The following is a 27,750-nucleotide window of genomic DNA, read 5'->3' on the forward strand; positions in this document are numbered from 1 at the left end:
CTCCCGGCCGTGACGTAGAACGCGGCACCACCGACTCCTCTGCATCAGCATCACAATCCGGCCACGCCCTGCGTGGACCCGCCTGCCCATTTTCCCCTCCGGGGTGGGGGAGCCAGTCAGCTGAGCCTGCCAGCTGCGGAGCTCAAGGATCCTTCTTCTCCTTCGCGTTATCCTGTCCAGCCAAGCCGGAGGTGGGGGAAGCGGAAAGGAAGAAAGAAGGAAGGAAAGAAAGAAAGAAAGGGGGGAAAAAAGAGGTCTTCCCTCTCCCAAGCCCCCCAACCCAAAATAGAGAGGCGCCACCAAGAGACGCCATGGCACCCGCTGGCTTGAAAGCTGTGGTGGGAGAAAGTAAGTCGAGCCCTTTTCGTTTTTATTCATTTCCCTCAGGTCTTTGGGTGGCAGGAACCGGGGGGCTACGTGGTGGGACCCTCTCCCCTTTTCGAAGATGGAGAAGGGGGGAGCCCTATAGCTCGGGGAAAGGGGAAGGGCTCCCATCCCCTCCCCACCCCCGGTGCAAGAAGCTTTGCGCAACGGTTTGCGCTGGAAAATCTGCCTGGCTTTGACGCGGGGAGATGGGGGAGAAGGATGGAAGGAGAAAGCGTAGGAGGGAGAGGGGGTGGGAGAAAAGGAACGGGCGAATGTTGCTGAGGGAGGGAGGGAGCTGGCCTTGTAGCAGCCATTGACGGTGCAAAAAAAAAGGAGGGGGGAGAAGAGGGGGAGAGACAGCGGATTCGATTCGAGCCAAGCCAGGCTTTTCCTGCGAAGCTGAATCCTGCTGCTCTCTCTCGCTGTGTGTCTGTGTGTGTGAGTGAGTGAGTGAGTGTGCATAGATATGTGTATATATATATGTGTGTGTGTGTGTGCGTGTATGTGTATGTGTATGTATATATGTATATTCCTGCAGAGGAGATGGGTTAATATTTTGCTGCTTCCCCCACCCCCCACCCCAGCCTTGTCTCTCCTGTTTTTTAAACTGGAGGGGATGAGCAAACAGTTGAGTAGAACGGCTTTAGGCTGAGTGCATTTAGAATACAAAATGTAGATTTATCCTTCAAGCAGGAATAATAAGGGTGAGAAATTCTGCATCTGGGTGCATCCCCGGATTTCTTACGCTTAGGAGACGAGAGGCACGGGTGGAGGCTAAAATATTTTGCAAAATGAACGTGCAAGATCTTTTGCCCTGGTGGGTTTGTTTTTTAAAAAAATGACACCTGTTTTGTTTTTCTTCCCCTGCATCTTTCACTTCCTCTCATATTTTCTGCCCCCAGTTCAACAAGAGAGTGGGTGGGGGGAATCTGGTAAATAGATTGAAGTGTCAAATCTTGCAACAACCCTGCAAAACAATTTGGGGGCTTAGGAATGAAGAGGTGGCAAAGATGCAAAATTATCTCTTGTCTTTTTCTCCTGTCTATTCCAACCTTTTAAATATATATATAGTACATTTAGGAGGAGGAAAACTCTAATTTTCTAGTTGAGGGGCGAAACTAGATTCTTAAAGCAATTCCTTTGAACGGTTTGCAGAGTCTCAATGTTCCCTCATCTCTTTCATTTTGCCATCCCCCGTGGAAAAAAAAATTCCCTGTATGTGGTAGCTCTGATTTTTAAAAGAAGAGGGGAGGCCGTTTTGCACACGGTCCATAAATGCTGTTTATTGCTCCATTTACATGTAGTTCTGGGGTTTAGGTCACCATTTTAAAAGCAGATTGTAAGGATGGTGCACTAAAGTCCATTCTCTCCTCTCTGTAAAGTCAGAATATTGACATGCTTAAAATAATTAGCAATGTGCCTGAAAAAATTGAGTGTTTTGCATTTGGACCCAACTTCTTGGGAGGTTGTGCCAGAGGTACCAACCTGTGTTCTTATGCCTGCTTTGAAATGGAACGTTCTAGTTTGGCTTGCTTAAAACTCCTTTGAGCTGTCTTCGGCAATTACAGCTAAGCCATTTTTTCCCCCTAAGAGGATTGACCAGGGTGCATCGGGCAATAATTGCCTTGCAGGTTGTGGTGTGTGTGTCTGTGTGTGTGCATCTGCCGTGGTTGACCCTCTCTAGAAGATTAGAAATCCAGTAGGGAAGATCATTTGCCTCCCATCCAAAAGCACCTTTCGTGCGTTGTTTTTTTTTTTAATTTTTATTTTATGTAAACATTCCATCTTCCATTAAACAGTGTGTTGTCTGGTTACAAACGTTTCTGTGCTAAATTTACAAGAATATACACTACGTTAATATTGATTTTCTAATCTTACAATCATTATATTGTATATAGAATAGAATAGAATAGAATAGAATAGAATAGAATAGAATAGAATAGAATAGAATAGAATAGAATTCTTTATTGGCCAAGTGTGATTGGACACACAAGGAATTTGTCTTGGTGCAAATGCTTTCAGTGTATATAAAAGAAAAGATACACCTGTCAAGAGTCAAGAATCATAAGGTACAACACTTAATGATAGTCATAGGGTACAATAAGCAATCAAAACATACTAGGAAACAGTCAATAAAAATTGTTAGGATACAAGCAACAAGGTTACAGTCATACAGCTATATAATAAACCTATTCCTTTCTCCCTCTTAACATATCTTCTAATAAGAATACAGTGATAATATTAAACAGAAATAAGCCTAATAATCATAATGACAGTCGTCATATTGTTTACATCTCTATCTGAACATACGTTCTATATTTCACTAATGTGAAATATAGTTTATCTCCTCCAACCATCGATACAATAATTCCCATGTAATATAACATTCAGTTTTGTTCTTTCTCCTTGATTGCTAGTGTTAATCTATTCATTTCTGCACATTCTAATATTTTCCTGATTACACTCTCATCATTAGGAATCTCTTCACAATTAGGAATCTCTTAAATACAATTCTAGCTGCATTTAATAGATGGATAATTAAATATGCCTTCCCTTTACTATAAGTTTCAGCTAAGATCCCCAACAAAAACTATTCCATGTTGTGACCTGTGCTTCGTGCTGCAGTCAGAGAAGGCTGGGCTCAAACTGGGATGTGGTGGTGAGACTTGGCAGTGATTGGAGGTGGAACCTGATGGATTGGCGGTGGCTGGAAGAGGAAACATCCTTGTGGATTCGTAGCCACTTTCCTCCTACCGCATCACAATTCAGCGTCTCCATCGTTCTTGGGTGTTTTTGAAAATCCAAGCAGCCTTGTGAACACCAGATTGCCAGTCACTCAGTCAGATCTCCCTCTCACATTCTGCTGCAGGAGTTATGTATGGAGGAGGTAGAAATAATAATAAAAAACAACAATGAGGAATTGTTTGGGAGTTTGCATTGATCGCCACTTTATTGAAAAGACTCTTCTGTAAGTGAGGGGAGAAATAAAATTCTGTGGTGTCCTTGGTGCTTTCTGAGCTGGTTGTTTCCTTGCAAACATTTGATTATCCAACCAACTAACATCAACGCTAGTCCTGATGATTAGCTAGGCACTGAGGACTGGCACTGATGTTGTTACCTAGAAAACAAGATCAGAGAGCACCAAGGACCCCACAGTCCACCACCTCCTCCTCTCAGCAAACCCCACTCCCTTCTACGACTGATGATGCTACCTAGTTGGGTCGTGAAATGTCTGCAAGAAAATAAACAAGTTCAGAGAGCACCAAGGACCCCATATTCCTCCTCTCCCTCTTTGCAAACCCCATTCCCTTCTAGCACTGATGATGTTCCCTAGTTCAGTAAGAAAACATCTAAAAGAAAACCAACAAGCTCAGAGCACCAAGGACTCCACATTCTTCCTTCTCCTCCTCCTCTCCCCAGTCCCCAGTCCCCTTTTAGCACTGTTGATGTTCCCAGTTCAGTAAGGAAACAACTGCAGGAAAACCAACAAGCTCAGAGAGCACTAAGGACCTCACAGTTCAACCCTGAGCTGCAGCTATTCTATCAGTAAAATTTTGCATTGATGTCTAATAATTGTGGGCCTTGAAATATGAACAACCTTAAATGATGTGTTGGTTCCACACTTAGACTTGACACTAGTGCAGAATTTACAAAGCAGTTAGCTGAATACTCCCTTTCACTCTTTCTGGAAGCTTATTTCTCAAATCCTACATAATAGATGAAGTAATATCATTAGGTTTGTCCGTGCTCAAAGCTGTTATACCATTTCCCCCTCTTTCTTGAACTGCTCGCTGACATTTTTGTTTGTTTGGGTGTATCAACTTTTGACTTGGATTCAAGTCAAGTTGGGATTTTTTTAAAAAAATCCAAAAGGCAAACCTAGCATTAGATCAAAAGATGATCCAATCTAGTATGGTTGTGAGAAAGCATTTGACCAGTTTCAGTGCCTGCCAGTTTTCATTACATCTTTTTCTCAGAAGGTTATCCATGAATGGAAGATGGGAAGTTGCTTAAAAAGACAGTGGGCTTCATAAGATGCATCGACGTAAACACAGTGGCAACTCTAAAAAGACCTTAGAAATATTTTATGAGTTTAAATGGGGGTAACTGTTCGAGCGCTGACACACGGCTTCCTTTTTCAGACATTAGCTAAAGATTGTTTCTAACAGATTCTGGAACACCTTTTCTTTTTCAATTCACTCGTTTGTCGCAGCAAAGAGTTTGCCCGAATGAATTTATACACAAGGAATTGTCTTCGGTGCATAAGCTCTCAGGGTACCTAAAAAGAATGCATTCATCAAGAATCACAAGACACAACACTTAGTGATAGCCATAGGATGCCAAATAAGCAATCGAATCATACTAGGAAAGTAAAACAATATAAACCATAAAGATACAAGCAACAAGGTTATAGTCATAAGTAGAAGGAGATAGGTAAGAGGAAGGATGAGAAGAATAGTGATACAGTCTTAGTAAATAGTTGGACAGTGTTGAGGGAATTATTTGTTTAGCAGAGGGATGGCATTTGGGGAAAAAACTCCCCTTGTGTCCAGTTGTTCTGGTGTGCAGGGCTCTGTAGCGTCGTTTTGAGGGAAGGAGTTGAAACAATTTATCTCCAGGATGTGAGGGGTCTGTAGATATTTTCCCAGCCCTCTTTTTGACTCGTGCAGCATACAGGTCCTCCATGGAAGGCAGGTTGGTGGCCATTGTTTTTTCTGCAATGGCCGTACAGTCTCTTCTTAAAAGCCTCTAGAGACAGAGCACCCACAACTTCCAGAGGCAAGCCATTTAAGATTCATTTGCTTATATTCTAAATAACCTATTGGTGTCCTTGCCCTTTAGTGGAGAATAAATGGCTCTTAAGATGTATAAAAAAGAGTTTCTCTAGAATTAGGTGATTCAGTAGAACTCTACTCAATGACTGTAAAAGATTAGATTTCTGAAAAGGCAGGAATGCAGGCAGCTATCTTACTCCCTGATTAATGTTCAGCTCATAAGAATAACAGAATAACGGAGTTGGAAGGGATTCTGGAGGTCTTCTAGTCCAACACCCCACTCAAACAGGAAATCCTACCATCAAAGGTTATTAAACCTCTTCTTAAATACTTCCAGTGATGGAGCACCCACAGGTTCTGGAGGCAAGTTTTGTTCCATTGACTAATTGTTCTCACTGTCAGGAAATTCCTCCTTAGTTCTAGGTTGCTTCCCTCCTTGTTTAGTTTCCACCCATTGCTTCTTGTTCTGCCTCCAGGCGCTTTGGAGAATAGCTTGACTCCCTCTTCTTTGTGGCAGTCCCTGAGATATTGGAAGGCTGCTATCATGTCACCCCCTAGTCCTCCTTATCATCAGACTAGACATACCCAGTTCCTGCAACCATTCATCCTATGTTTTAGCCTCCAGTCTCCTAGTCATCTTTGTTGCTCTTCTCTGCACTCTTTCCAGAGTCTCAACATCTTTTTCACATGATGGTGACCAAAACTATATTCAAAGTGTGGCCTTACCAAGGCATTATTAAGTGGTACCAACACTTCACGCGATCTTGATTCTATCCCTCTGTTAATGCAGCCTAGAACTGTATTGGCTTTTTTGGCAGCTGCTGCACTGCTGGCTCATATTGAAATGGTTGTCCACTAGGACTCCGAGATCCCTCTTACAGTTACTACTATTGAGCAAGGTGCCACATATACTGTACCTGTGCATTTGATTTTTCTTGCCTAAATGTAGAAACTTACTTTTGAAATGTACAGTGAAGAAGCCTTTCCCTTACATATGCCATAATCTGAGGCAGAGCAAATATTATTTTTAACCAAGGAATAATAAATTGGCAATCTGGGGCAGAGTGGCGTGTGTGGTAGGCCTTGTTTTCTGGAATCTATAGTATTCATTTTTCCAAATTGTGAAGAAACAAACGGAAAGTTCGCGATGTGTGGTCACAGGAAATGCCTGTTGTATCTTCTTCCTCCTTTTGTTTGAAAAGCTCTGTGTGCAAAGTTTTCCCATATCAACTAAAAGAGAAGTTAAACTTTCAACAGTGCAATGAATTTAGAAACCAAATTTAAACAATGTCCAGTTTTATGATCAGAGCTACACAGACAGCAACAAGGGTTGTGAATTGTGATGAAGTCATTGCAGTCCAAGTAATGGGAATAGCCATTAATGCAAGAAGCTTATTTTAGCCACGGCCAATGCTATAGTTTAACTTGCTTCTACAATAGGGCTGATGCCAACTCATCATGGATTAATTCTCTTCCTAATTCCCCTCTTTTGATTTTTTTTGGCAGAGATTATGGCTGATGTCATAAAGAAAGTAAAAAAGAAGGGAGAATGGAAGGTGAGTTCAAAACAAATCAATGGCTTTTTCATACCTAGACTGTTTGATGCCTGTATCCCATTGCCATTTGACCTGGTTTCTGATTTAGTCTCTTTTCTGAGTTTACACAATGTTCAATTACATAGACAGAAGATATAGTCGATGTAACCTTTGCTCAGCTTAACACAATGTGTGAATGTGGTCTCTAGGTCTGAATTTTAATTAATTATATGGGTTACTGAGTATATCTAACTCCCCACCCATTTAAACCTACATCCATAGAAGATAGTAATAGCACTTAGACTTATAAACTGCTTCACAGTGCTTTACAGCCCTCTAAGTGGTTTACAGAGTCAGCCTCTGCCCCCCCCCCCCCCAGCAATCTGGGTGCTCGTTTTACCCACCTTGGAAGGAGGGAAGGCTGAGTCAGCCTTGAGCCAGTCACGATCGAATTGCTGGCAGTCGGCAGAATTAGCCTGCAATCCTGCATTCTAGCCACCGCACCACCATGGCTCTTGCGGTAGATTAGATTGAGCCATTTCAGTGGGGCAGAGGGCCTTCTCTCAGGCAGGTTTAATGCAAGGGTCTTCAAACTTGGCAAGTTTAAGACTTGTGGACTTCAACTCCCAGAATTCTTGAGCTAACATGACTGGAGGAGGAATCCTGGGAGTCGAAGTCCACAAGTTTTAAAGCTGTCAAGTTTGAAGACCCCTGGTTTAATGCCTAAAGCCAATTCATACTCTTGGGAGTGACATCTCCCTTCTCTGTGTCTTTTCCAGGTGCTGGTGGTGGATCAGCTGAGTATGCGTATGCTGTCCTCCTGCTGCAAAATGACAGATATTATGACGGAAGGGATAACAAGTAAGTAAAACTTTGGGATTGTACTCACACTCACTCATTCAGAACTAAAACCTGTGCCTTCTTTTGCACAACCTGCAACATTCTTTAGCGTGAACCTGTCAGCGTTCCAGGAAAACAAACACCAACACCAAAACTCCAAGACAGGCATTTCCTCAAAGTTCCATTTTATTAGAGTTGTCATACTGGCACATCTGGGAAAACCTGAATCTGAGAGTTCTGGGTCTTCCTCCAATAATTAAATATCACAAAATCCATCACTCCATCACCCATCACTCCATCAACTGGCCCAATCACCCCCCCTTCCAACTTGAGACCTCCCTTCAATCACTCCTCTTCCAGGTGCAGGAATAACATGACCTTGACTGTAAAGAAGAATGCTATGATGTCTAACTACAACCACTCTACAAAATCCCCCCTCCCAATTTCCCAGGCACAGGAATGTAGCAGCGTGGCAGCTTCTGGTGCTAATATGGCTTCCAAAGTTGACACAACCGCTGTTCAGGTGTCTTGTCTCCTCTTTGCCTCTTCTGAAATCCTCAAGGGTAGAGCTCCTTCTGCCTCCAGGAAGCTAAGAAAGGAAAGCGAGCTGGGGATTGGCAGATAACTTTCAAACAGAATTGATCTCCAGTTTGAATCAAAGTTAAGGGTATTGAAACGCCCAACCTTTGTTCTGATTTCCTTCTGCTCTGTTTCTTTCTCTGCTTCTCCTTGTTGGGTGTGGCTGAATCCAGTTGTAGAAGATATTAATAAGCGCCGAGAGCCGTTGCCTAGCCTGGAGGCTGTGTATCTCATCACTCCATCCGACAAGGTGGGTGTTGTGTTAATAGGATAGCTGTCCAGGTTGGGCATAGCATCTTAACAGAATAACAGACTTGGAAGGTACCTTGAAGGTCTTCTAGTCCTACCCTCTGCTCAAGCAGGAGACCCTAGACTATCCTGGACAAATGGTTATCTAAACTCTTCTTGAAAATCTCCAGTGTTAGAATACCCACAACCTCTGGAGATAAGCTGTTCCACTGATTAATTGTGCTCGCTGTTGGGAAATTTCTTCTTAATTCTAGGTTGCTTCTCCTATTGATAAGTTTCCATCTGTTTCTTCTTGTCCTGTCCCTAGTGCTCTGAAAAATAGGCTGTCCCCCTCTTCTTTGTAACAGCCCCTCAAAGGTCACCCCAGTCCTTCATTAGACTAGATGTACCAGTTCCTGCAATCATTCATTGCATGTTTATATATCTTCAAGTGTTTTTCTTTTGGTAGGACATTATGCTATCCAAACAAAGACACTAAACCAATGGGAACAAGTGAAGTTATGTTATAACAGTCCTTAATATTAACAGTTATTTCCATAGTATTCCTGGGAGTACTGTCAAAACTTTTTGCTCCAGGTCCTATTTTTACCTTTGTAATAATTGAAAATTATATTCATTCAGGCCAATATTCTTGATAAGAAGTGAACTAAATCCATTTAATCTTCTTTCTCAGTCGGTGGAGTCTCTCATTGCTGACTTCAAGGAACCCCCAAATGCCAAATATCGAGCTGCGCATGTCTTCTTCACGGACTGTAAGTATGGAATAAACTGGGGTTCCCGCTCTGGGTTGTAATATTTTTGAAGCTCCACTCCATTTTCAGGATCCGATTTGAGGCCACACATCAAACTCTAGTTCCATCTGCAGTAGAAGCAGCTGCTTTAATGAGATCCTGGCCACATTCACCTAAATAGCTCTGTTTCTAGGTTCACACAAGTCACTTGTGGATTTGCATAACACGCTAAGTCAGTAAATGAATTCCAAAGTAAGACTAATCCAAGCCAGTACCTTGTGCAAAATCCCAGATTGTGTGAAAGCAGCCGTTGAGCAGCCTGGTGTCTTGCATTGGAAGTTCCTGAACTGAACTGTGGATTGATCTAGCTGACTTTCAAAGACAGTCGCCAAATCCTTGGATCCTAATCTCTACTAGAACCATTCTTCTTGCTATCGTTGCAATGGGTGGGATAATCTGCAGTTATCCACTTTAGGGCAAATTAATGGATTTGTTTGTGTTGCCTAAGCTTTGTGGTCCCTGTCTCTTTCTGTCCTCAGCTTGTCCAGATTCCTTATTCAATGAACTGGTCAAATCCCGGGCAGCAAAAGTCATCAAGACTCTGACAGAGATCAACATAGCTTTCCTGCCCTATGAGTCCCAGGTAAACTGTTGATTGAGCTAGAAGTGAAGAAAGACTATTTGGATGTAACTACATTTTTATCAGTTTGTTTTGTTTCTTTGGTCTCGGTGGAAGCTTTGTAAGATGCTCCAAAGTTTTGGACAAAATGACCTGGTGTTCTTCAGGTGCCTTCAGATGTTGTGGGTGCTCCATCCCTGGAGGTTTTAAAGAAGAGATTGGAGACCTATTTGTCTGGAATAGTATAGGGTCTCCTGCTTGAGCAGTGGGTTGGACTAGAAGACTTCCAGTGTCCCTTCCAGCTCTGTTATTCTATTTGGGGTTTCATTTTTACTGCAAAAGCCATCATCCCAAACACTGGGAGAAGAGCAGTCCTTCTACCTGTGCACCAGCAAATATTCCCTGCACCAGTTAGCCAGATAAATTTTGCATCAATTTGCAAAAGGATCACCATAGGATCACTCAAGCTGCTTTAGTATAATTCACAGTTATATCATCTCATGCTCCCTTTTTAAGGTTCTCCGATCACTGGGTAATTAATGGAAAGGATCAGCAGGCATCTCCAAATGCAGCAGAACGGAGCTAAATTATTTTATGGAGAGGAAAAATAAACAGTCTGGATTCGGATAATCTTTTGGATGCTGGTTTTTCTTGAGGAGTTTGTGTTTGCCACGGAAAAAAGCAGGATTTATGCAATGGTTCCCTCCAAGGCACCAAGATTGTCTGTCCTTCTTTTCTATACTGTCCTCTGATGCTCATTGGCTTTGACTGCTGAGCTTTTGTGATGAGTGTTGCGTCCTTCTATCCATGCACACACACACACACACACACACACCCTCTGTTCACCCCCTATTTGCTTCCACACACTTGTTTTTTCTTTGACTGTTGGTTGTTGCTTGATCTCTTCCAAGCTGTTGTTCAGTTGTGCAAAGCGTGCCTCCTTTTCCATCTCCTCTCTTGTAAGGGCAAAAGTGGGGGAAGTGAAGAGCAAAGGAGAAAAAAACAGATGGCAGATGGTTAAGCGGCATTGTAAATATATGGCAGATTGACTTTTTTCCTCTCTAAAAGCACAGTGCTTGAAATACAGCACGTTGTTATGGGGATTAAATGAGGGAGATATATTTTTAAAAACCATATTGGACATTTTCACATATATTCAGACCTGGGGTAGGATCCCAGGGCTGGAAGGGACCTCAGAGATCTTTGTTAAATGATTGTGCAGTCTACTTTTGAAAATCTCCAGGAATGGAACACCCACAACTCTGGGTGCTCAGTTGTGGGTGTGTTGTGGTCTGTCAGCCACTGGCCCCTCCAGCAGCCGAATCAGAGGAGGAGGAGGTGTGGGAGTCAGGGTCAGCATCAAGGCAACCTGAGAGCTCTGAGGGGGAAGAGGGAATGGAGCTGGCAGAGAGACAGAGGCAGGACCTGGGCCATCCCTTAGATGGAGAGTCAACAGCCCCCAGGACTGGAGGTGGCTGATGAGGAAGAGGAGGAACAGCTGGGTCCAGTGCCTGATGTGCGGATGGGAGATGGATGGAAGGCAGAGGAGAGGAGAGCAGTGGAAATCCATGGGCCGGTCCTTGGGACGGAAGAGCCGCCACTGGTAGAGAAGCCCCACTCTAGCTCTTGGGATAAAAGGCAGGGGGCCTGGAGATGAATAGCTGTGGCAGACAACTGCTCATCTCCTGGACAGATGGACTTGTTAGCCTGTGTTGAGAGAGAAACTTTTTGCCAGTGCTGCTAGCACTTGTAATAAAGGAATCTTTGAGTTAACTTCAGAGGGTTTGTCATGTTTGGGGAGCTGGGTCAGAATGGGGTGCTCAATCAGTGTTCCATTAATCCGTTCCACTGATTAATCGTTCTCACTGTCAGGAAATTTCTTCTTAGTTCTAGGTTGGATCTCTCTTTAACAAGCTTCCACCCTTATTTCTTGTCCTGCCTTCGGTTGCTTTGCAGAATAGGTGAATCCCCTCTTGTTTGTGAGAGACCCTCAAGTACTGGAAGACAGCAATCCTGTCCCCTCTGATCCTTCTCTTCGATAAGCAAGGCATAAACTTGGTTGCTCAGCCATTCATCATGCAATTTTCTTTCCTTCTATTTTTACCGGGTTTTTAAAATTTGCACAACACAAAATGTACACGTAGGGACAATTACTCTGCACTATAAACCAGGGTGTGTATGATATATTCCGACATGCATGTAGCACCTTAAGGTGATGATTGGAATTAGACATCAGACGGACTTCCTCCTGCATTTTAGATAGCTGGTTTCCTTCATCCTTCCTAGGTGGGTAAGCCAAACACGGGAAAGTATTGCGTTTGAGCCACTTCCACTTGAGCGTTTCAGCTCCTTTTCTTTCTTTTCCCCCCCACACCCTTGTGATGCCTACTAAAGGTTTACTCCCTGGATTCAGGGGACTCCTTCCAGAGCTTTTACAGCCCTCACAAGGCTCAAATGAAGAATCCAATTCTGGAACGCTTGGCCGAACAGATCGCAACCCTTTGCGCCACGCTGAAGGAATACCCGGCTGTGCGATACAGGGGGTGAGTACATGGAGTTTCTGGAGGACTCTCTTCACTATGAACCTCTCAAATTTTTTAATTTTAAAACCAATGCAGTAGATGCCACATACATAGAAAGCCTCTTCATCCCTTTCCCATTCGTCAAGAAATAGGCATCTGTACTGGATAAGTATAACAAGGGGAATGCATATTTGATTTTACATGTATTGACTGCAGCCAAAATTGTATTTGCACAACAATGGAAAAGTGAAGAGATCCCTGCAGATGAAAATGTGATTTAAAAAAATTAGAATGTGCAGAAATGGATAGATTAACACTCACAATTAAGGAAAAAGGAAAAAACTGAATACTTTTTGACTTGGGACTTATTTTATCAATGGTTAGTTGATAAAAACAGAAGTTAGAATCATAGAAATATAAGAAAAGGATCAATGAAAATGCATAAGCAAGTATTAGTATGATGATCATTATGATAGAATGAATGTCAATGTAATGAACATTGTTATAAACACTTTGATGATTATTTCCTAAAACTATTTGTACCCAGACAACACACTGTTTAACTAAAAATGGAACTTTATATGATATAAAAGAAAAAAACTTTATGCAAAGAAAAAAAAATAGACATCTGTCAAGAGCTAGATGGACAGAAGCTTCTAGCTTTTAAGCAGGTCACCTCTGGAGTCCAGTTGCAGAAGTTCAGGAATGGGAAATCCTTGGAATCAATCTCCTATCAACTCTTTTCAAATTGAATCATAGTCCCTTTTTTGAATTCTCAGGAGACAATTGTACAAATCTTTTGACATCTCCTTGAAAAGGGTTGACAGGAGAACTCAAGTGATTGCAAGGGTTTCCCGTTACTGAGCTTCTACAACTGGCCTCCTGAGGTGACCTGCATGAAACCAGAAGCTTCATCCAGCTCTTGACAGATGTCTGTTTCTTGATGAACAGGAAATGGGTGAAGATAACTTCCAGATCCTGGAGGCTTCCAAACTATATGGCCTCTACTGCTTTGGTTTTAAATTAAAATCTTGAGAGTCAGTGGAATTGGGTGCTTAGCTTTAGAATGAAAGATGCCTGGATTGTGAAGTTTTCTGTATTAAACTCTAGGTCAACCCTGAAGCGAACCTGGCTGAGGCCATCTATACGGCTTCAAGGTTGCCACTGGATGGGAAGGGGAAGGAAAATAGATAGCTGGGGTTTTGTAGCCAAAACAGAAAGTCTTCCTGTGGGAACCAAGGACATTTCAACAGGTGGCTGGAAAGAGAAGGAGTAGAGTAACCAAGCAACCGGCCAGCACCTCTATTGGACAATGTGACAGATGACTTGGGGGGAAAGGGGAAACTTTCATTTTTAACTGGGTGAAAACCGTGGGAACTTTTCAGAGTTGGTTTTCACCAGTCGTGCCAATGCGATGTACCCAATAAAATTGTTCTTTGAGGAATCTACCTGCCTCAGAGTCCTGCTTTCTATGGGTGCATTACTTGGAATGCTGACATTCTAACAAAGGTAGGAGATTTATGTGTTCAGTGGTTTCATTTAGGAGGGGTTCAGGTGAGGGAGCCATTTGATTGATCTTCAAAATTACTGGTCAACTTTTTGGTCCAAACTAGATTAGAGCCCAGTCTTCTTTCCCCAACTTGGCCCTCAGGTCAAGTCATCAGGAAAGAGTCCCTCAAAGCTGTTCTAAAAAATTATTAAAGTTAGCCCATGAGAGAACGGAAGGAACTCTTTGTTGCATGGCAGTGAAAACAGAGGACAAATGTGAGCCCAGCACATCCTCAATGGGGCCCGTGAAATGAAACCAGCCCTGGCTTTTGAAAGAGCAATTGTCCTCTTTTGGCAGGGATTACAAGGACAATGCTATGCTGGCTCAGCTGATCCAGGACAAATTGGATGCATACAAAGCAGATGACCCAACCATGGGAGAGGTGAGTGAATCCTTGTAGTTAAAGAGACTGAATTGATGTATCTGGACTGCGGATTTGAGCAGAGCTAGATGGGTCAATTCACCAAACTGGATACAGTGGGCAAAAGGAACCAGAAACCACTTGGTGAGATGAAGAGTTTATCGTTGCTTATTGATATTTTATATATTGTTGTTTATACATTTTTATCATTGTTCGCTTATAGTCAGGAATTTAGAAGCACACATTGCATAACTACTCAATAAATATTACAAAGTTTTTAGGGAGAATCTCTCTTCTGCCTCTTCCTCTCCACAAGGAGCCCAAAGCTACTCAGCCGTTTTATTCCTCTCAACACAATCCCAATTTCCACCCCAGACAAGTTGTATGAACTCTTGTTAGATGTAGCTCCAACTAACACCTTCCTATCCTTAGACCCTTTGACTTCCTATCCCACAGTTTTTTCCATGCCTTGCAGATAATTCTGTAAGGGGCCCAAATTCACTTTGTACTGTGTGACTTAGCAGAATTGGGGAATATTGGTTAGCATTCTTTTGTATTACTTTTAGACTATAGTGCTTTATAAAGCCTTAGTAAGGCCACACCTGGAATACTGCATCCAGTTTTGGTCACCACATTACAAAAACAGATGTTGAGACTTTGGAAAAAGTGCTAAGAAGAGGAATTAAGATGGTTAAGAGCCTGGAGACAAAAAAGATGCAGGAACCAGGTATGGCCTGTCTAGAGAAAAAAAAGGATCAAGGTAACATGATAGCAGTATTCCAGTATTTGAGGGGCTGCCCCAAAGAGGAGGGAGTCAAGCTATTCTTCAGAGCCCCTGAAGGCAGGACAAGAAACAATGGATAGAAACTCATCAAGGAGAGAAGCAACCTGGCATTCAAGAGAAACTTCCTAACAGTAAGGACAATTAACCAGTGAAATGGCTTAACTTCAGAAGTTGTGGCTGCTTCATCACTGGAAGTTTTTAAGGAGAGACTGGACCTGTATGAAATTGTATAGGGTCTCCTGCTTGAGCAGGGGGTTGGACTAGAAGATCTCCAAAGTCCCTTCCAGTTTTATTCTGATTGAAAGTATGTCTCTCAGAAGAACATCAACATTTTGTCATCGGAGTTTGCTTTCAGAGAAATCGTCTTCCACTTGGTGGAAAGCAGGTTGGATAGTTCTGATGGCCTCTTGGTTTGCTTCCTTCTATCCAGGGTCCAGACAAAGCTCGTTCCCAGCTCATCATTCTAGACCGTGGCTTTGACCCCAGCTCTCCAGTGTTGCATGAGCTCACATTCCAAGCCATGAGCTACGATTTGCTACCCATTGAAAATGATGTCTACAAGTAAGGTTCTCCTGTTTTATTTCTGTACTGTCTGTGAGGTATAAGAGAAACCGTATATAAAGTCTCCATGACTGAAAACTGCATGTCCATCGTGGTCCCTCCAAAACCCAGAAATATATAGATTTATTGTATGAAGTCACTGATTTGTTTATTCGTGTTCTTTGTTGTGGCCCGCCGGTGGCTAGCAGAGCTGGCAGCCCAGTCGGATAGTGAGGAGGTTGGGGAGGAAGATGGGAAGGCTGGGACAAAAGCTCTGTGTCAGAGGCAGAGATGGGCCCAGGGCAGGCTGGCAGTCATCAGCTGCCTTCTGAGTCAGACAGCAGTGAGGTGGGGGAGCAACTGGAGCCGGTTCCAGCCTGCGCAGGCGCAGAGCTGCCAAAAGAACAATTACGAAATAAGGGTCGATGTGGGAATAAGGCCACAGGTGGGCAGTGAATAGGATTAAAAGAGGAGGAGCAAACGGGGAGGGGGCTTTTGAAGGAAACAATTCGTTCGTTGCAGCCGTGTGAAGATCTGTCTGTGCATCTCAGAGACTCTGTGCTGAGTCCTTCTTTGTCAGCACTGTGTTTGAAAATATTTCCTTGGCAGCTCTCCAAGCTAGACAAGGTTTGTGCTCCTAATTACACCCTTGGAAGACTGTTTGCCAGGCCTTTGGCTGAATGTGAATGCAAGAAATTCACCTTCGTTCAATAAAAGGGGTTTTGCTGGGACAAAGAGTCTGCTTAGTGCTTTTGGGGGGAGCCTAGGTCAGAACATTCTCTTTTGAAATTCTCAGGTATGACACAAGTGGAATCGGGGAGGCCCGGGTCAAAGAAGTCCTACTGGATGAAGATGATGACCTCTGGGTTACTTTGCGCCACAAACATATCGCCGAGGTGTCCCAGTAAGCATTTCTTCTTCTTCTGCACTATGGCGCATGGAGGGCTCCATGCTGCCCACATTATTTCTGGTGACCTTTCCTCAGAAACATTGGAGATGAGAGAACAAGCAGGTCGAGATAAAGGCCTCCTTGACTGGGCTTCAAGTTTCATGGAGACATGAATGCCCTTTTCTTAATCACAGTGTGGAGATAGTTTTACCACTGCTTTCTTCTGAGATTTATTTTGGCTTCTCAGTCTTGACATCCAGGATTGGAATTTCCTGGAGGCTCTCATTCAGTTGCTAACTGGGATTAACTGTCTTAAGTCTTTTGAAATCAGCTAAGATTATTACTGCCACTTTATAAAACCCTAGTAAGGCCACACCTGGAATACTGCAACCGATTTTGGCCACCGTACTATAAAATAGATGTTGAGACTTTGGAACAAGTTCAGAGAAGGGCAGCTAAGTTGATCAAAGGCCTGACAGAGTAAAACATATGAAGAACGGCTGCAGGTTTGGGGTCTGGCTAGTCTAAAGAAAAGAAGAATTAGGGGTATTAGGATAATACTTTGACTCCCTCTTCTTTGTGGCAGCCCCTCAAATATTGGAAGACTGCTATCATCTCACCCCCTAGTCCTTCTTTTCTTCAGACTAGACATACCCAGTTCCAGCAACCATTCTTGATATGGTTTAGCCTCCAGCCCCCTAATCGTCTTTGTTGCTCTTCTTTGCACTCTTTCTAGAGAGTCTCAACATCTTTTTTACACTGTGGTGATCAAAACTGGATGCAGTATTCCAAGTGTGGCCTTTCCAAGGCATTATAAGGTGGTACTAACACTTCACGCAGTCTTGATTCTATCCCTCTGTTTATGCACCCAAGGACTGTGTTGGCTTTTTTGGCAGCTGCAGCACATGGCTGGCTCATAATAAAACCAGTGCCCATTGTACCAGTTGCTCATCTCTACCATAGCTGCAACCCTCTTTCAAGCATTGTTTCAATGCAAGCAATCCAAAATCAAAGAGATGTCTTCATTTAGCTAATTGAAGGACCCATGCACGTTGCATCATTTCAGCCAGTGGCTTGCTTTGATTGGAACCATGCATGCAACTTATTTTGCTTGTATTTGTCATTCTTTTCCAGAGAAGTCACCCGATCCCTGAAGGATTTTTCTTCTAGCAAAAGGATGAATACTGGTGACAAGGTAAGATCAGAAATTAGAAGGCTTCCAATAAATCTGGACTAAAAAACAGAAAGCAAAGCTTAAAAATACATATTTTTTGGAGCAGCAATGGAGATCTTTGAAGGGAAAAAATGAAAAGAAAAGAGAATGGAATGGAATATCCTGAAACTGAGCTTATTGGCTGTAATTTCATCTGTATCTTTCTTGAGAGAGCTGTCAACTCATAAAACATTTCTATGGTCTTTGTAGAGTTGCCAACAGAAAGGGAGGGAGGAAAGGGGTTTGAATGAGCAGCGCGGCAGCTTGCAAACCAAAAGGGCATTCCATACATAGTTTTTCACCTAGATAGTAACTAGGTGACAGAAGTTTCTGCCACACAAATATCCAACTGGAGAGCCTGATTGATGACTCTGGGCTATGGACGTGTCCCATTGGAGAACATGAATTATGATACACCCAGGGGGTGGGGGGAAATCAGGGTCCAGGGTGACAATGAATGATGTATCTCAGAGTTGGCTACACCCAGGCAGTGCCAGACAGGTTAACTCCCAATAAATCCTTTTGAAGTTTTGGAAGTTTGGCTGGAGACTCATGATATAATTGGGGTAACTGACAAGAGCATTGTACTACACAGGTAGTTCTCGGCTTATGGCTGTAATTGACCCAAAATTTCTATTGCTAAGCTGTTCAGTTGTTAAGTGGGAATTAAAGGAATTATGGAAGTGAGCTGGAGGGAATTAAACAAGTACCTGGGGTGTTACCTTACTTCCCTCTCCTGGATTCTGAGAACTGCCAGCTCACTCCTTCCAACAGGCAGAATTTGGATCTGATCCAAGGTTGCAGGAACTGGGCCTGGCTAGTCTAGTGAAGAGAAGGACCAGGGGAGACAGGGTAGCAGCGTTCCAATATTTGAGGGGCTGCCACAGAGAAGAAGAGGGGGGTCACGCTATTTTCCAAGGCATCTGAAGGCCAGACAAGGAATAATGGATGGAAATTGAACAAGGAGAGATTCAACCTGGAAATAAGGAGACATTTTCTGACAGTGAGAGCAACCAACTAACAGAAGTTGCCTTCAGAAGTTGTGGGAGCTTCATTCCTGGAAGGGTTCAACAAGAGACTGGATTGCCATCTGTCAAAAATGGTGTAGGGTCTCCTGCTTAGGTGGGGGGTTGGACTAGATGACCTACAAGGTCCCTTCCAGCTCTGTTAATCTGTTAGGTTTTAGCATTTGATACTGGTGAGTTCCACAATTTAGAATTCAAGAGCTTTGCTGAGGATCAACCTCTCTTTCTACCTTTCAGACCACCCTAAGGGACCTTTCCCAGATGCTGAAAAAGATGCCCCAATATCAGAAAGAACTCAGCAAGGTATGTTCCTTTGCTACCGGCTTAAATTTAAACAATGCAGCCTGCGAAATTAGAGTGCCTATGACTTTCTAGGCGATACTGAATTATATACTGAAGAATCCTGATTAAGAGTTGTGGGAGTTGTGGCTGTGCTCATTGGCTATTGAAACATGGACAAAAATGACAAAGAAACTTGAGTGACAATTAAATATACTCAACAGAGTTGTGTCCCAGTATTTGGGAAGGGCTGGGGAGGGGGGAATGAAAGAGAGTGTGCTAGAAAAGAGCATGAAGGCTCCTTGGTGCTCGCTGAGCTTGGTTGTTTTCTTGCAGATGTTTCATTACCCAAAAATAGGTAATACCATCAGTGCTAGTGATGACTAACACTGATCATGTTACCTAGCTGGGTCATGAAACGTCTGCAAGAAAACAACCAAGCTCAGCGAGCACCAAGGAACCCTCCTTTCAACCCTGAGCTACACGTATTCTCCTCTATTGGTAGAAAAGAGCATGTCTGAATTGTTGAATTCTCTTTCTTTCTTCTTTCTTTCTTTCTTTCTTTCTTTCTTTCTTTCTTTCTTTCTTTCTTTCTTTCTTTCTTTCTTTCTTTCTTTCTTTCTTTCTTTCTTTCTTTCTTTCTTTCTTTCTTTCTTTCTTTCTTTCTTTCTTTCTTGTGTTGGCTAGTATTCCACTCATCTCCACCTGGCTGAAGACTGCATGAAGCACTACCAAGGCACCGTGGACAAACTCTGCAGAGTTGAGCAGGTAAGTCTGCTCATGCCAGAAGCATTGAGCTGCATGTTTGTGTGTGCCTCAAAAAGGGAGAGCTTACAAATTATCCTGACCAAAGGATGTTTGAAGAAGCATTCCCAGAATTTGATAGACCTTTTGTTTTAAGGTTCCGGCAATTGCCCTCATTAAATCATGAACCTCGAGCCAAGCTTCAAAAGAATCCAAAAGATTTATTAGGGTTACATATTTATAGTCACCTGTGACCCTATTTCCCCCTCCCCCCTGGGTGTTTCATAAATCAGATTCTCCAATGAAGCACATTCAAGGGCTGGGTGTTATCAATCATGTTCTCCAATGAAGGATTTTCCCAGGCAGAAGATCCGGTAGCCTAGCTACAATCTTTGTAAGATAAGCATGGAATGTACTTCTGGTTTTAAACTGAGGTACTGCTCCTTCAGATCCCCCCCCTTGTTTATGGCAACTCAAAAACAGACATAGGAATGTTTTACGAGTTGACACCTCTCAAGAAGTTAAAGAAACAGCTGGCTTTCTTGCTGTCCACAGTGTTTCTCAACTTCCTTTAACAAAGGAGTGGATTCCAGCAGACTTACCTTGACCAGTTGACTGGTTTCAATGGCCCACTTACATCCCTGGACTGTTTTCAAAATAAAAATAAAAAAGCTCTCCTGGAAGCTGAACTCTTTAGTTCCCAGTTCAACTCAACCTCAACTGGGCAGGAGAGCTTTCCAATGGTCCTGAGATAGTGAATTGCAGGGAGATGTTCTGTCTTGCCAGGATCTGGCAATGGGCACTGATGCAGAAGGGGAGAAGATCAAAGATCCCATGCGTGCAATTGTCCCAATCCTGCTTGATGCCAACGTCAGCACCTATGACAAGATCCGGATCATCTTACTCTACATCTTTCTCAAGAATGGTAGGAGACACTCTTATTTAGGCTGGGAGCCTTTGGGGAGACCTGATGTTGTGGCCCGACAGCAGCCAGTGGAGCTGGCAGCAGATTCAGACAGTGAGGAGGTTGGGGAGGAACCTGGGCCAGTCCTGGAGTCCTGGGAAGGCTCTGACGAGGGCTCTGCATCGGACGCAGAGATGGGGCCAGGGCCATCTGACAGTTATCAGCTGCCTTCGGAGTCGGAGATCAGTGAGGCAGAAGAATAGCTAGAGCCTATTCCCAGTGTCCACATGCACAGAGTTGTCAGATGAAGGGAACAGCTGAGGAACAAGGGCCAACTAAAGTACTCTCTATGGTGCAGTGATAGAAGGTCACCAGCAGTTTTTCATTCCGTTGTTGTTTCCTGAGAAGTCTCAGAAACTGCTGTTTGTCGGTGTACATGCGTGCTGACTCCATCTCCTAGAACATGCACATATGGTCTTTCTCCATCCTCCCCCAGGGATCACCGAGGAAAACCTGAATAAATTGATCCAGCATGCTCAGATCCCTCCTGAGGACAGTGAGATCATCACCAATATGGCACATCTTGGGGTACCCATCGTCACAGATGTAAGTCCGGCTAGGTTCTTTCAGATGCTCTGGAGACCAGATCTGTTTTGCTGGAAGGGGCTGACCCATGTAGTGCTTGGATAGCTTGGTCCCAACTGTGGAATGAAGATGAGGAAGCAGAACAGGTGGTAGAACAAGGCCTACCTTGCTTGGGGCAGCAGATTCAAGATTGGGATAGCCATTTTGTTGCTTGGTACTTTCTTCTAAGATTCCCAGGATTTCTCTTGCGTTTGACCACAGAGGTCAAGCACAAGACTTGCTAGGACTCTTATTCCAGCCTGTTGCCTTGGGAGCAGTTGAAGGATTCAACCACGATTCAGGTCACGGTTGTCCCAAAGGTGCTTTTTCAGGAGGCAACTGGAAAAGCACCTTTGGGACAACTATGGCCTGGATGACTGAGACTTTTAGCTATACAATTTGGGATGAACAGCCTTGGAATGTTGTGGGAGTAGGGATGGATTTCCAGAGGAAAAAATGCAGACTACAGGAACCATCTGCACTACTCGGGTGACCCTGAGGACACAGATAAACGTCCAAGTGCTTCAAGGACCCCGTAAAAGGATGCAAATAACCAGCTGTCTGCAAGGAATATAAATCCTTCCATTCTCCACTGTCCTGTCAGAGCTGAAGAAGCTTCTTGGGTGAAACGTCTTCAAAAGCAAAAAACAATCTTGCACAAAAGCCTTAGTCCCCAAAGCCTAGAAGGCTCCAATTTACTCTTGCATTGTGAATTAACCCAATCATTATCCTCTGACTCCATTTTCTCTCTATTGTGTCCAGTCCACCTTACGTCGTAGAAGCAAGCCGGAACGGAAGGAACGTATCAGTGAACAGACTTACCAACTCTCCCGATGGACTCCAGTAGTCAAAGACATTATGGAGGTATGTAAAGAGGGATACAGGGATGCTGTGGCTCATGGCTAAGATGCTGAACTTGTCGATCAGAAAGGTTGGCAGTTCGGCGGTTCAAATCCCTAGTGCTGCCTAATGGAGTGAACTCCCATTACTTGTCCCAGTAGCTTCTGCCAACCTAGCAGTTCAAAAGCACGTAAAAAATGGAAGTAGAAAAATAGGGCCCCCTTTGGTGGGAAGGGAACAGCGTTCCGTGCACCTTTGAAGGCATTTAGTCCTGCCGGCCACACGACCACGGAGACATCTTCGAACAGTGCTGGCTCTTCTTTGGCTTTGTAATGGAGATGAGCACCACCCCCTAGAGCAGGGGTGGGCAAACTATGGCCCGCGGGCCACATCCGGCCCGTTGGTCTGTCCAATCTGGCCCGCCCCTGAAAAAAAATCACTGGGCGTGGCGTATTGCCCTGCGCCGCGTGGCCCCCAAAGCTGCAAAACAGTGCGGAGCGCTCTCGGGGTAGGAAAGAAAAGAAGAACTTTGCAAAGGCCTCGGCTGGGAGTTCGAAATCACCTTCGAGTGCGACCTCTCCGAAGGTGAGTCCCGCCGATCCCCCTTTTTTCCGGGGCTTCCAGGCTTAAACTTTGCAAAGGCAAAGCTTGCAGGCTGGAGCGTCTTCCCGCCGAGGAGCGGGAAGGGTTCCGCCCGGCGGGCAGGGCGGGCTGCTTAGAGCGAGCTGCTTGGAGCCACCTAAAGCTAGGCCGCTGCTGGTGGAGCCTTGCCCTGCCTTGGTGCCCCATTTCCCGGCTCGGCGGTCCTGCTCGGGCGGCACTTTAAAAGCCTGCTCCCAGCACCTGAGCAACTTCCCAGCCACTTGCGGCTTCCTTTTTCCTCGCGGGCGCTCACGCCTGGCCCAGAGCCGCGCGGCGGAGGGGAAGCCCGGCGGGCAGGCGGGCTGCTTGGAGGAGGCGACCGGCGGTGCTCCGGCAGCAGCAACAGGCAGTTCCGCCCAGGCTCCACTCAGGTGTCCGGCTGGGGCTGTCAGGAGTTGCTACCGCCGGCGCAGCTCCGTGTGGCTCCAGTCCCGTGTTGCCTTGGGAAGAAAAAGGCAAAACCAGGAGCCGCTGAGCCTGAGCCTCCAGTGCCGCCGCTGCCGCTGCCGTTGCAAAGCACCGCCGCGGCTCTTCCTTTTTGCCTTTCCCTTCCCGAGGCAATGCGGGACTGGAGCCGCGGGGAGCCGCGCCGGCAGTAGCAACTCCTGACTCAGGGGGCCTCCGAGGGGAGGGGAAGGAGGAGGGGGGGGGAAGGGTGGGTGGGGCGATTCCCAAAAAATCTTGTGCTGACCCGGCCCGTGTGTCAAATTTTAAAAGTCAATGCGGCCCCGAGCCAAAATGTTTGCCCACCCCTGCCCTAGAGCCAGAAATGACTAGCATGGATGTGCAAGGGGGGGGACTTATACCTTTGAAAGAGGGATAGCTCTTGAAAGCACAAATGTCTTTGCTTTATGCCTAATACACACTGTTGATCACTTGCAGAAGCTCCAGATGTGCTAATTATTTTTTTATCTTTCTTTCAAGGATGCTTTGGAGGATAAACTGGATACCAAACATTACCCGTACATCTCCACTCGCTCAGCTGCTTCCTTCAGCAGTACAGGTGCTGTCAGGTAAGAATGGAGTGTTCTGTTAAATTGCAGGTATCCCTCGTCTTACGACCCCGATTGAAATCAAAAATTTATGCTGTTCATTGAGACATTTGTTAAATGAGTTTTTCCCCATTTTATGACATTTTGGGGGGGCTCGGCTGCTAAGGACATCACTACAATTGATAAGTTAGCAATCCAGTCATTAAGTGAATCTGGCTTCCCCATTGTCAGAAGGTCGCAAAATGGGATTGCGGGACCTCTCTGGGACACTGCAACCCTCGTAAGTATGAGCCAGTGGCGGTTGGATTTTGATCACGCGGTCATGGGGATTGCTGCAAAGGTTGTAACCGGGGAAAACGGTCGTGATTGGCTTTTTCTCAGTGCTGTTGTAACTTTGAATGGTCAGTAAATGAACTGTTGTAAGTCAGGGACTACCTGTATCAGGTTGAAGGAAGCATAATTAGGTTTAAGTGAAGCCTAGATTTAATTAATTAGATCTAAGTGAAGCGAAGTATGAATTGGAGATGTGTAAGTTCATCAGTTGGGGAGCAGAATATTGGTGGACATTTTTAATGTATTTATTTGTAACATTTATTGGCCACCCATCTTACCTCAGGTTAATGGGACATTGTATCTCCCCATGTTGGATATCCATCATCCATCTAATCTATCTATCTATCAATCATCTATCTCTCTATCATCTATCTATCTATCTATCATCTATCTATCTATCTATCTATCTATCTATCTATCTATCTATCTATCTATCTATCTTTATCTTGCAATGTTGCATTTAATTATTGCACCACTGAGGCTCTTCCAGATCATATCCTTATTTTTTTCCCCTTTTTATCCTTACTCCTGGTCTTCAGTGCCCGCTATGGACACTGGCACAAGAACAAGGCTCCCGGGGAATACCGAAGTGGTCCTCGCCTCATTGTTTTCATCCTGGGTGGGGTCGCTCTGAGCGAGATGCGCTGCGCCTACGAGGTGACGCAAGCCAGTGGAAAGTGGGAGGTGTTGATAGGTAAGTCCTTGTCTAGCTTGGAGTCTTCAGCTCATGCTTGCTTCCTCCGCTCTGCTCTGTCTTCCATCATCTCCATCTGTCTCCTCACCTTTCTCTTGACTTCGAGGCCACCTGCCCCCAAACTCAGTGCTCCCTGAACATGTTCTCCCTGGGGAACATGCTAATTTCCTCTGCCCTGTCCTATTCTCTCCCAATCCACTCCTACAACCCTGGAGGATATTTGAGGGGTTGCCACAAAGATGAGGGCGGGTCAACCTGTTTTCCAAAGCACTGGAAGGCAGGACGAGAACCAATGGATGGAAGCTAATCAAGGAGGGAAGCAACCTGGAACGAAGGAGAAATTTCCTAATGGTGAGGACAATTAACCACTCAGAACTGAAGAAGCTTCAGTGGATGAGAAGCAAAACCACCTCAAGGAAAAACAAAATCCAGCTGCCTTTGGAAAAAGCACCTTTGTGACAACCATGACCTGGATGACCGAGAATCTCCATAGACACTCCTAAAGATTTTTCAAAAATCATGCTATAGCCCTTTTTCAAAATATCTGAGAAGATCCAGGTATATGAATGTTATGCTACAAGTTCTTGAATAAAGGTCCGTTGTTTCTTGACCCACCAGATGTTCCAAATCCATCAGTGGTGACAAGAAGACCCACTTCAACCAAATGTCTGTGGAGAGTCTCAGTCATCCCAGGTCATGGTTGTCCCAAAGGTGCTTTTTCCAATTGGCAACTGGACTTTCTTTGTTTTTCCCTGAAGAGGTTTTGCTTCTCATCTGGGAAGCTTCTTCCCTTCTGACTGAATCCTTCCATTCCCCACCATTCAGTCAGAACAAAGGAAGCTTCTTGAATGAGAAGCAAAACCTCTTCAAGGGGAAAACAAAGTCCAGTTGCCTTTTGAACAAAGCACCTTTTGGGACAACTATGACCTGGGTGACAAGAATCTCCACAACCATTTAATTGTGACTGACTCTTGCTGACCTATAGGGAAGTCCTCTCCTTGCTACCTTATCAAGCACAGCTTCTTGAAATAAGAGCTTATACCAGCCTCCAAACCACACCTGGTCCCCACTCTGCAGAACACCTCTCCCCTTTGAACTGCTATCTTCCCATCCCTCTGTGTTTTCCCCCCCTCCCTCAAATTTTTCCTCTGTCCTGAGAAGGTGGCTTTCCCCAAACTCCCTTTCTTGACTTCCTCCTCCATGCTGTCTCCTTCCTTGTGTCATCTCACTTTTTGTGTGTGTTCAAAAGCGTGTGTGATAACGTCTCTGGCTTTGTTTAGTGTCGCTTCTAATGTTGATCGTTGCTCTTTCCACGACGGGTTTAATTGGGCCTTTGTTCATTCTGCAAAACATATTGATATGGGGGGAGGGGTTTCCCCTGTTTTTAAGACTCACATTCTTTTGACTTTTCCTCCAGTCGCAAAAATTGCCCAAGCAACTTCCTTTTTCTTATTTTTTGGAATGTCCTAGTTTTGAGTTTTACCTTTTTTAAGTTTTAAATTTAAAATTAAAGGTTCCTAAAATGGTGCCACTTGGATAGCCCAATCTGTATTTTTTAATAATAATAATATAATATAATTAGGATGGGAGATTAAACAATTCAGCAGCTTAAACCTTTCACTATCTACTGTATATACGTACCTATACTGAGGCAGTGAACATATTGGTATGTCAATGTTTCCTCTAGAGTTAACTCTGGCTGATGTGGTTGTAAGGTGTTCTATTGCATCACCCCAGTGAGAGATTTCTTCTCTTCCCCTCACCTGCCTTCTTTGCTATCTCTCTCTCTCTCTCTCTCTCTCTAGGTGTGATTATGTGATTGTGTTTTTCTTGCCATTTCTGCTTCATGTATCATCACTGGCTTCCATTACAGAGATTTTTGGTGATATGAACTGTGTTGTAAGGTTTTTTTTTAAAGGCGTAAACAAAATTTTTTGGCATGTTACTTTTCTGTCCTTTCTTTCTTCCTCCCTTCCTTCTCTTTCTCTCCTTCCTTCTCTTTCTTTCTTTCTTTCTTTCTTTCTTTCTTTCTTTCTTTCTTTCTTTCTTTCTTTCTTTCTTTCTTTCTTTTTTCTTCCTTCCGTCCTTTTCTCATTCTTGTCTCCATCCCACCTTCCTTCTTTCCTCTATATCCCTTCCTTTCTTCCTTCTCTCATTTCTGTCTCCTTCCTTCCTTCTCTTTCCTTCCTTCCTTCTCTTTCCTTCCTTCTTTCCTTCCCTTTTTTCTTTTTTTCTTGCATTTTTCTCCTTTTTTCTCCTTCCTGTCTCCTTCCTTCCTTCTTTCCTCTATATCTCTTCCTTCCTTTCTTCTCTCATTCCTGTCTCCTTCCTTCCCTTTCTTTCCCTCTTTCTTTCTTGCTTTCTTGCACTTTTTTCTTTCTCTCTCTTTCTCTTCTTCCTTTCTTTCACCAAGAGTCAGCCCGCGCTCTATTTTCTCGCAGGTTCTACTCACATTCTTACTCCCACCAAATTTCTCATGGATCTGAGACACCCCGACTTCAGAGATTCTACTAGGGTCTCTTTTGAGGAACAGGCTCCAACTATGGAATGAGAGCCAAAGAGAACTAAAAAAGTAAAAGCAATTTATCTTGAGAAGAAACTCTTCCTTTTTTTTTCTCCCCCGGAAGGGTTTCTTTTGATATGTCTTATCATTCCTTTCTTTCTTGCTTTTCCATTGATTTCTTTCTCCCGCCTCCTTTTTCTGATTTCTTTTTCTTGGTATGAGAAAATGTTTGCTTCAAAATGACAAATTTTGAAACTGAATTTGAGGCTGCTTCCATGCAAATCTGGGCCATGGTTTTCTTGTAGCCAGAATTTGACTAGAAAGTCAAGTTTTCAAGCAATGTCTGGGCATCACTGTGGATGCTTGCCCCATTGCGAATTCTTATCTGTTGTTCCATGCCTTCCTTTTCTCTCTGCCATAATTCAAGCAGAATCAGGCACTAGAGAGATCACTCCAATCTCTAGGTGGGGGAAACTATGATGGCCTCTCCTGTTTATAACCACCCAGCAACAAATGGAACCTTCTCTGTCTTGTAATTGGGCTATTATGACCTCAGGGCGCCACCTACAAACTGAAGTGGTACACTCCATGGTGCTTCATATCTGGTGTCCTTGTAGA

The 27,750-nt window shown here is 44.1% G+C and overlaps 1 protein-coding gene across 1 annotated transcript; it reads left to right on the plus strand.

Annotated features, from left to right (window-relative positions):
• The first annotated feature begins 106 nt into the window (after positions 1–106).
• LOC113424798 (syntaxin-binding protein 1) lies at positions 107–27,224 on the plus strand. The gene is made up of 19 exons (XM_087944298.1): positions 107–348; positions 6,648–6,697; positions 7,456–7,537; positions 8,269–8,345; positions 9,018–9,096; positions 9,615–9,718; positions 12,089–12,237; positions 14,063–14,147; positions 15,341–15,471; positions 16,247–16,354; positions 17,474–17,534; positions 18,815–18,880; positions 19,544–19,624; positions 20,387–20,525; positions 21,001–21,110; positions 21,891–21,992; positions 23,535–23,623; positions 24,475–24,629; positions 27,071–27,224. The coding sequence occupies exons 1-19, from the start codon at positions 312–314 to the stop codon at positions 27,178–27,180; spliced, it is 1,815 nt and encodes a 604-aa protein (XP_087800424.1). The 5' UTR covers positions 107–311; the 3' UTR covers positions 27,181–27,224.
• Positions 27,225–27,750: the final 526 nt, after the last annotated feature.

This window comes from Notechis scutatus, chromosome 15 (assembly GCF_049901735.1).
Source record: "Notechis scutatus isolate UNSWTSFEM ecotype Mainland chromosome 15, rNotScu1.2, whole genome shotgun sequence".
In the NCBI taxonomy this organism is placed as follows: domain Eukaryota; kingdom Metazoa; phylum Chordata; class Lepidosauria; order Squamata; family Elapidae; genus Notechis; species Notechis scutatus.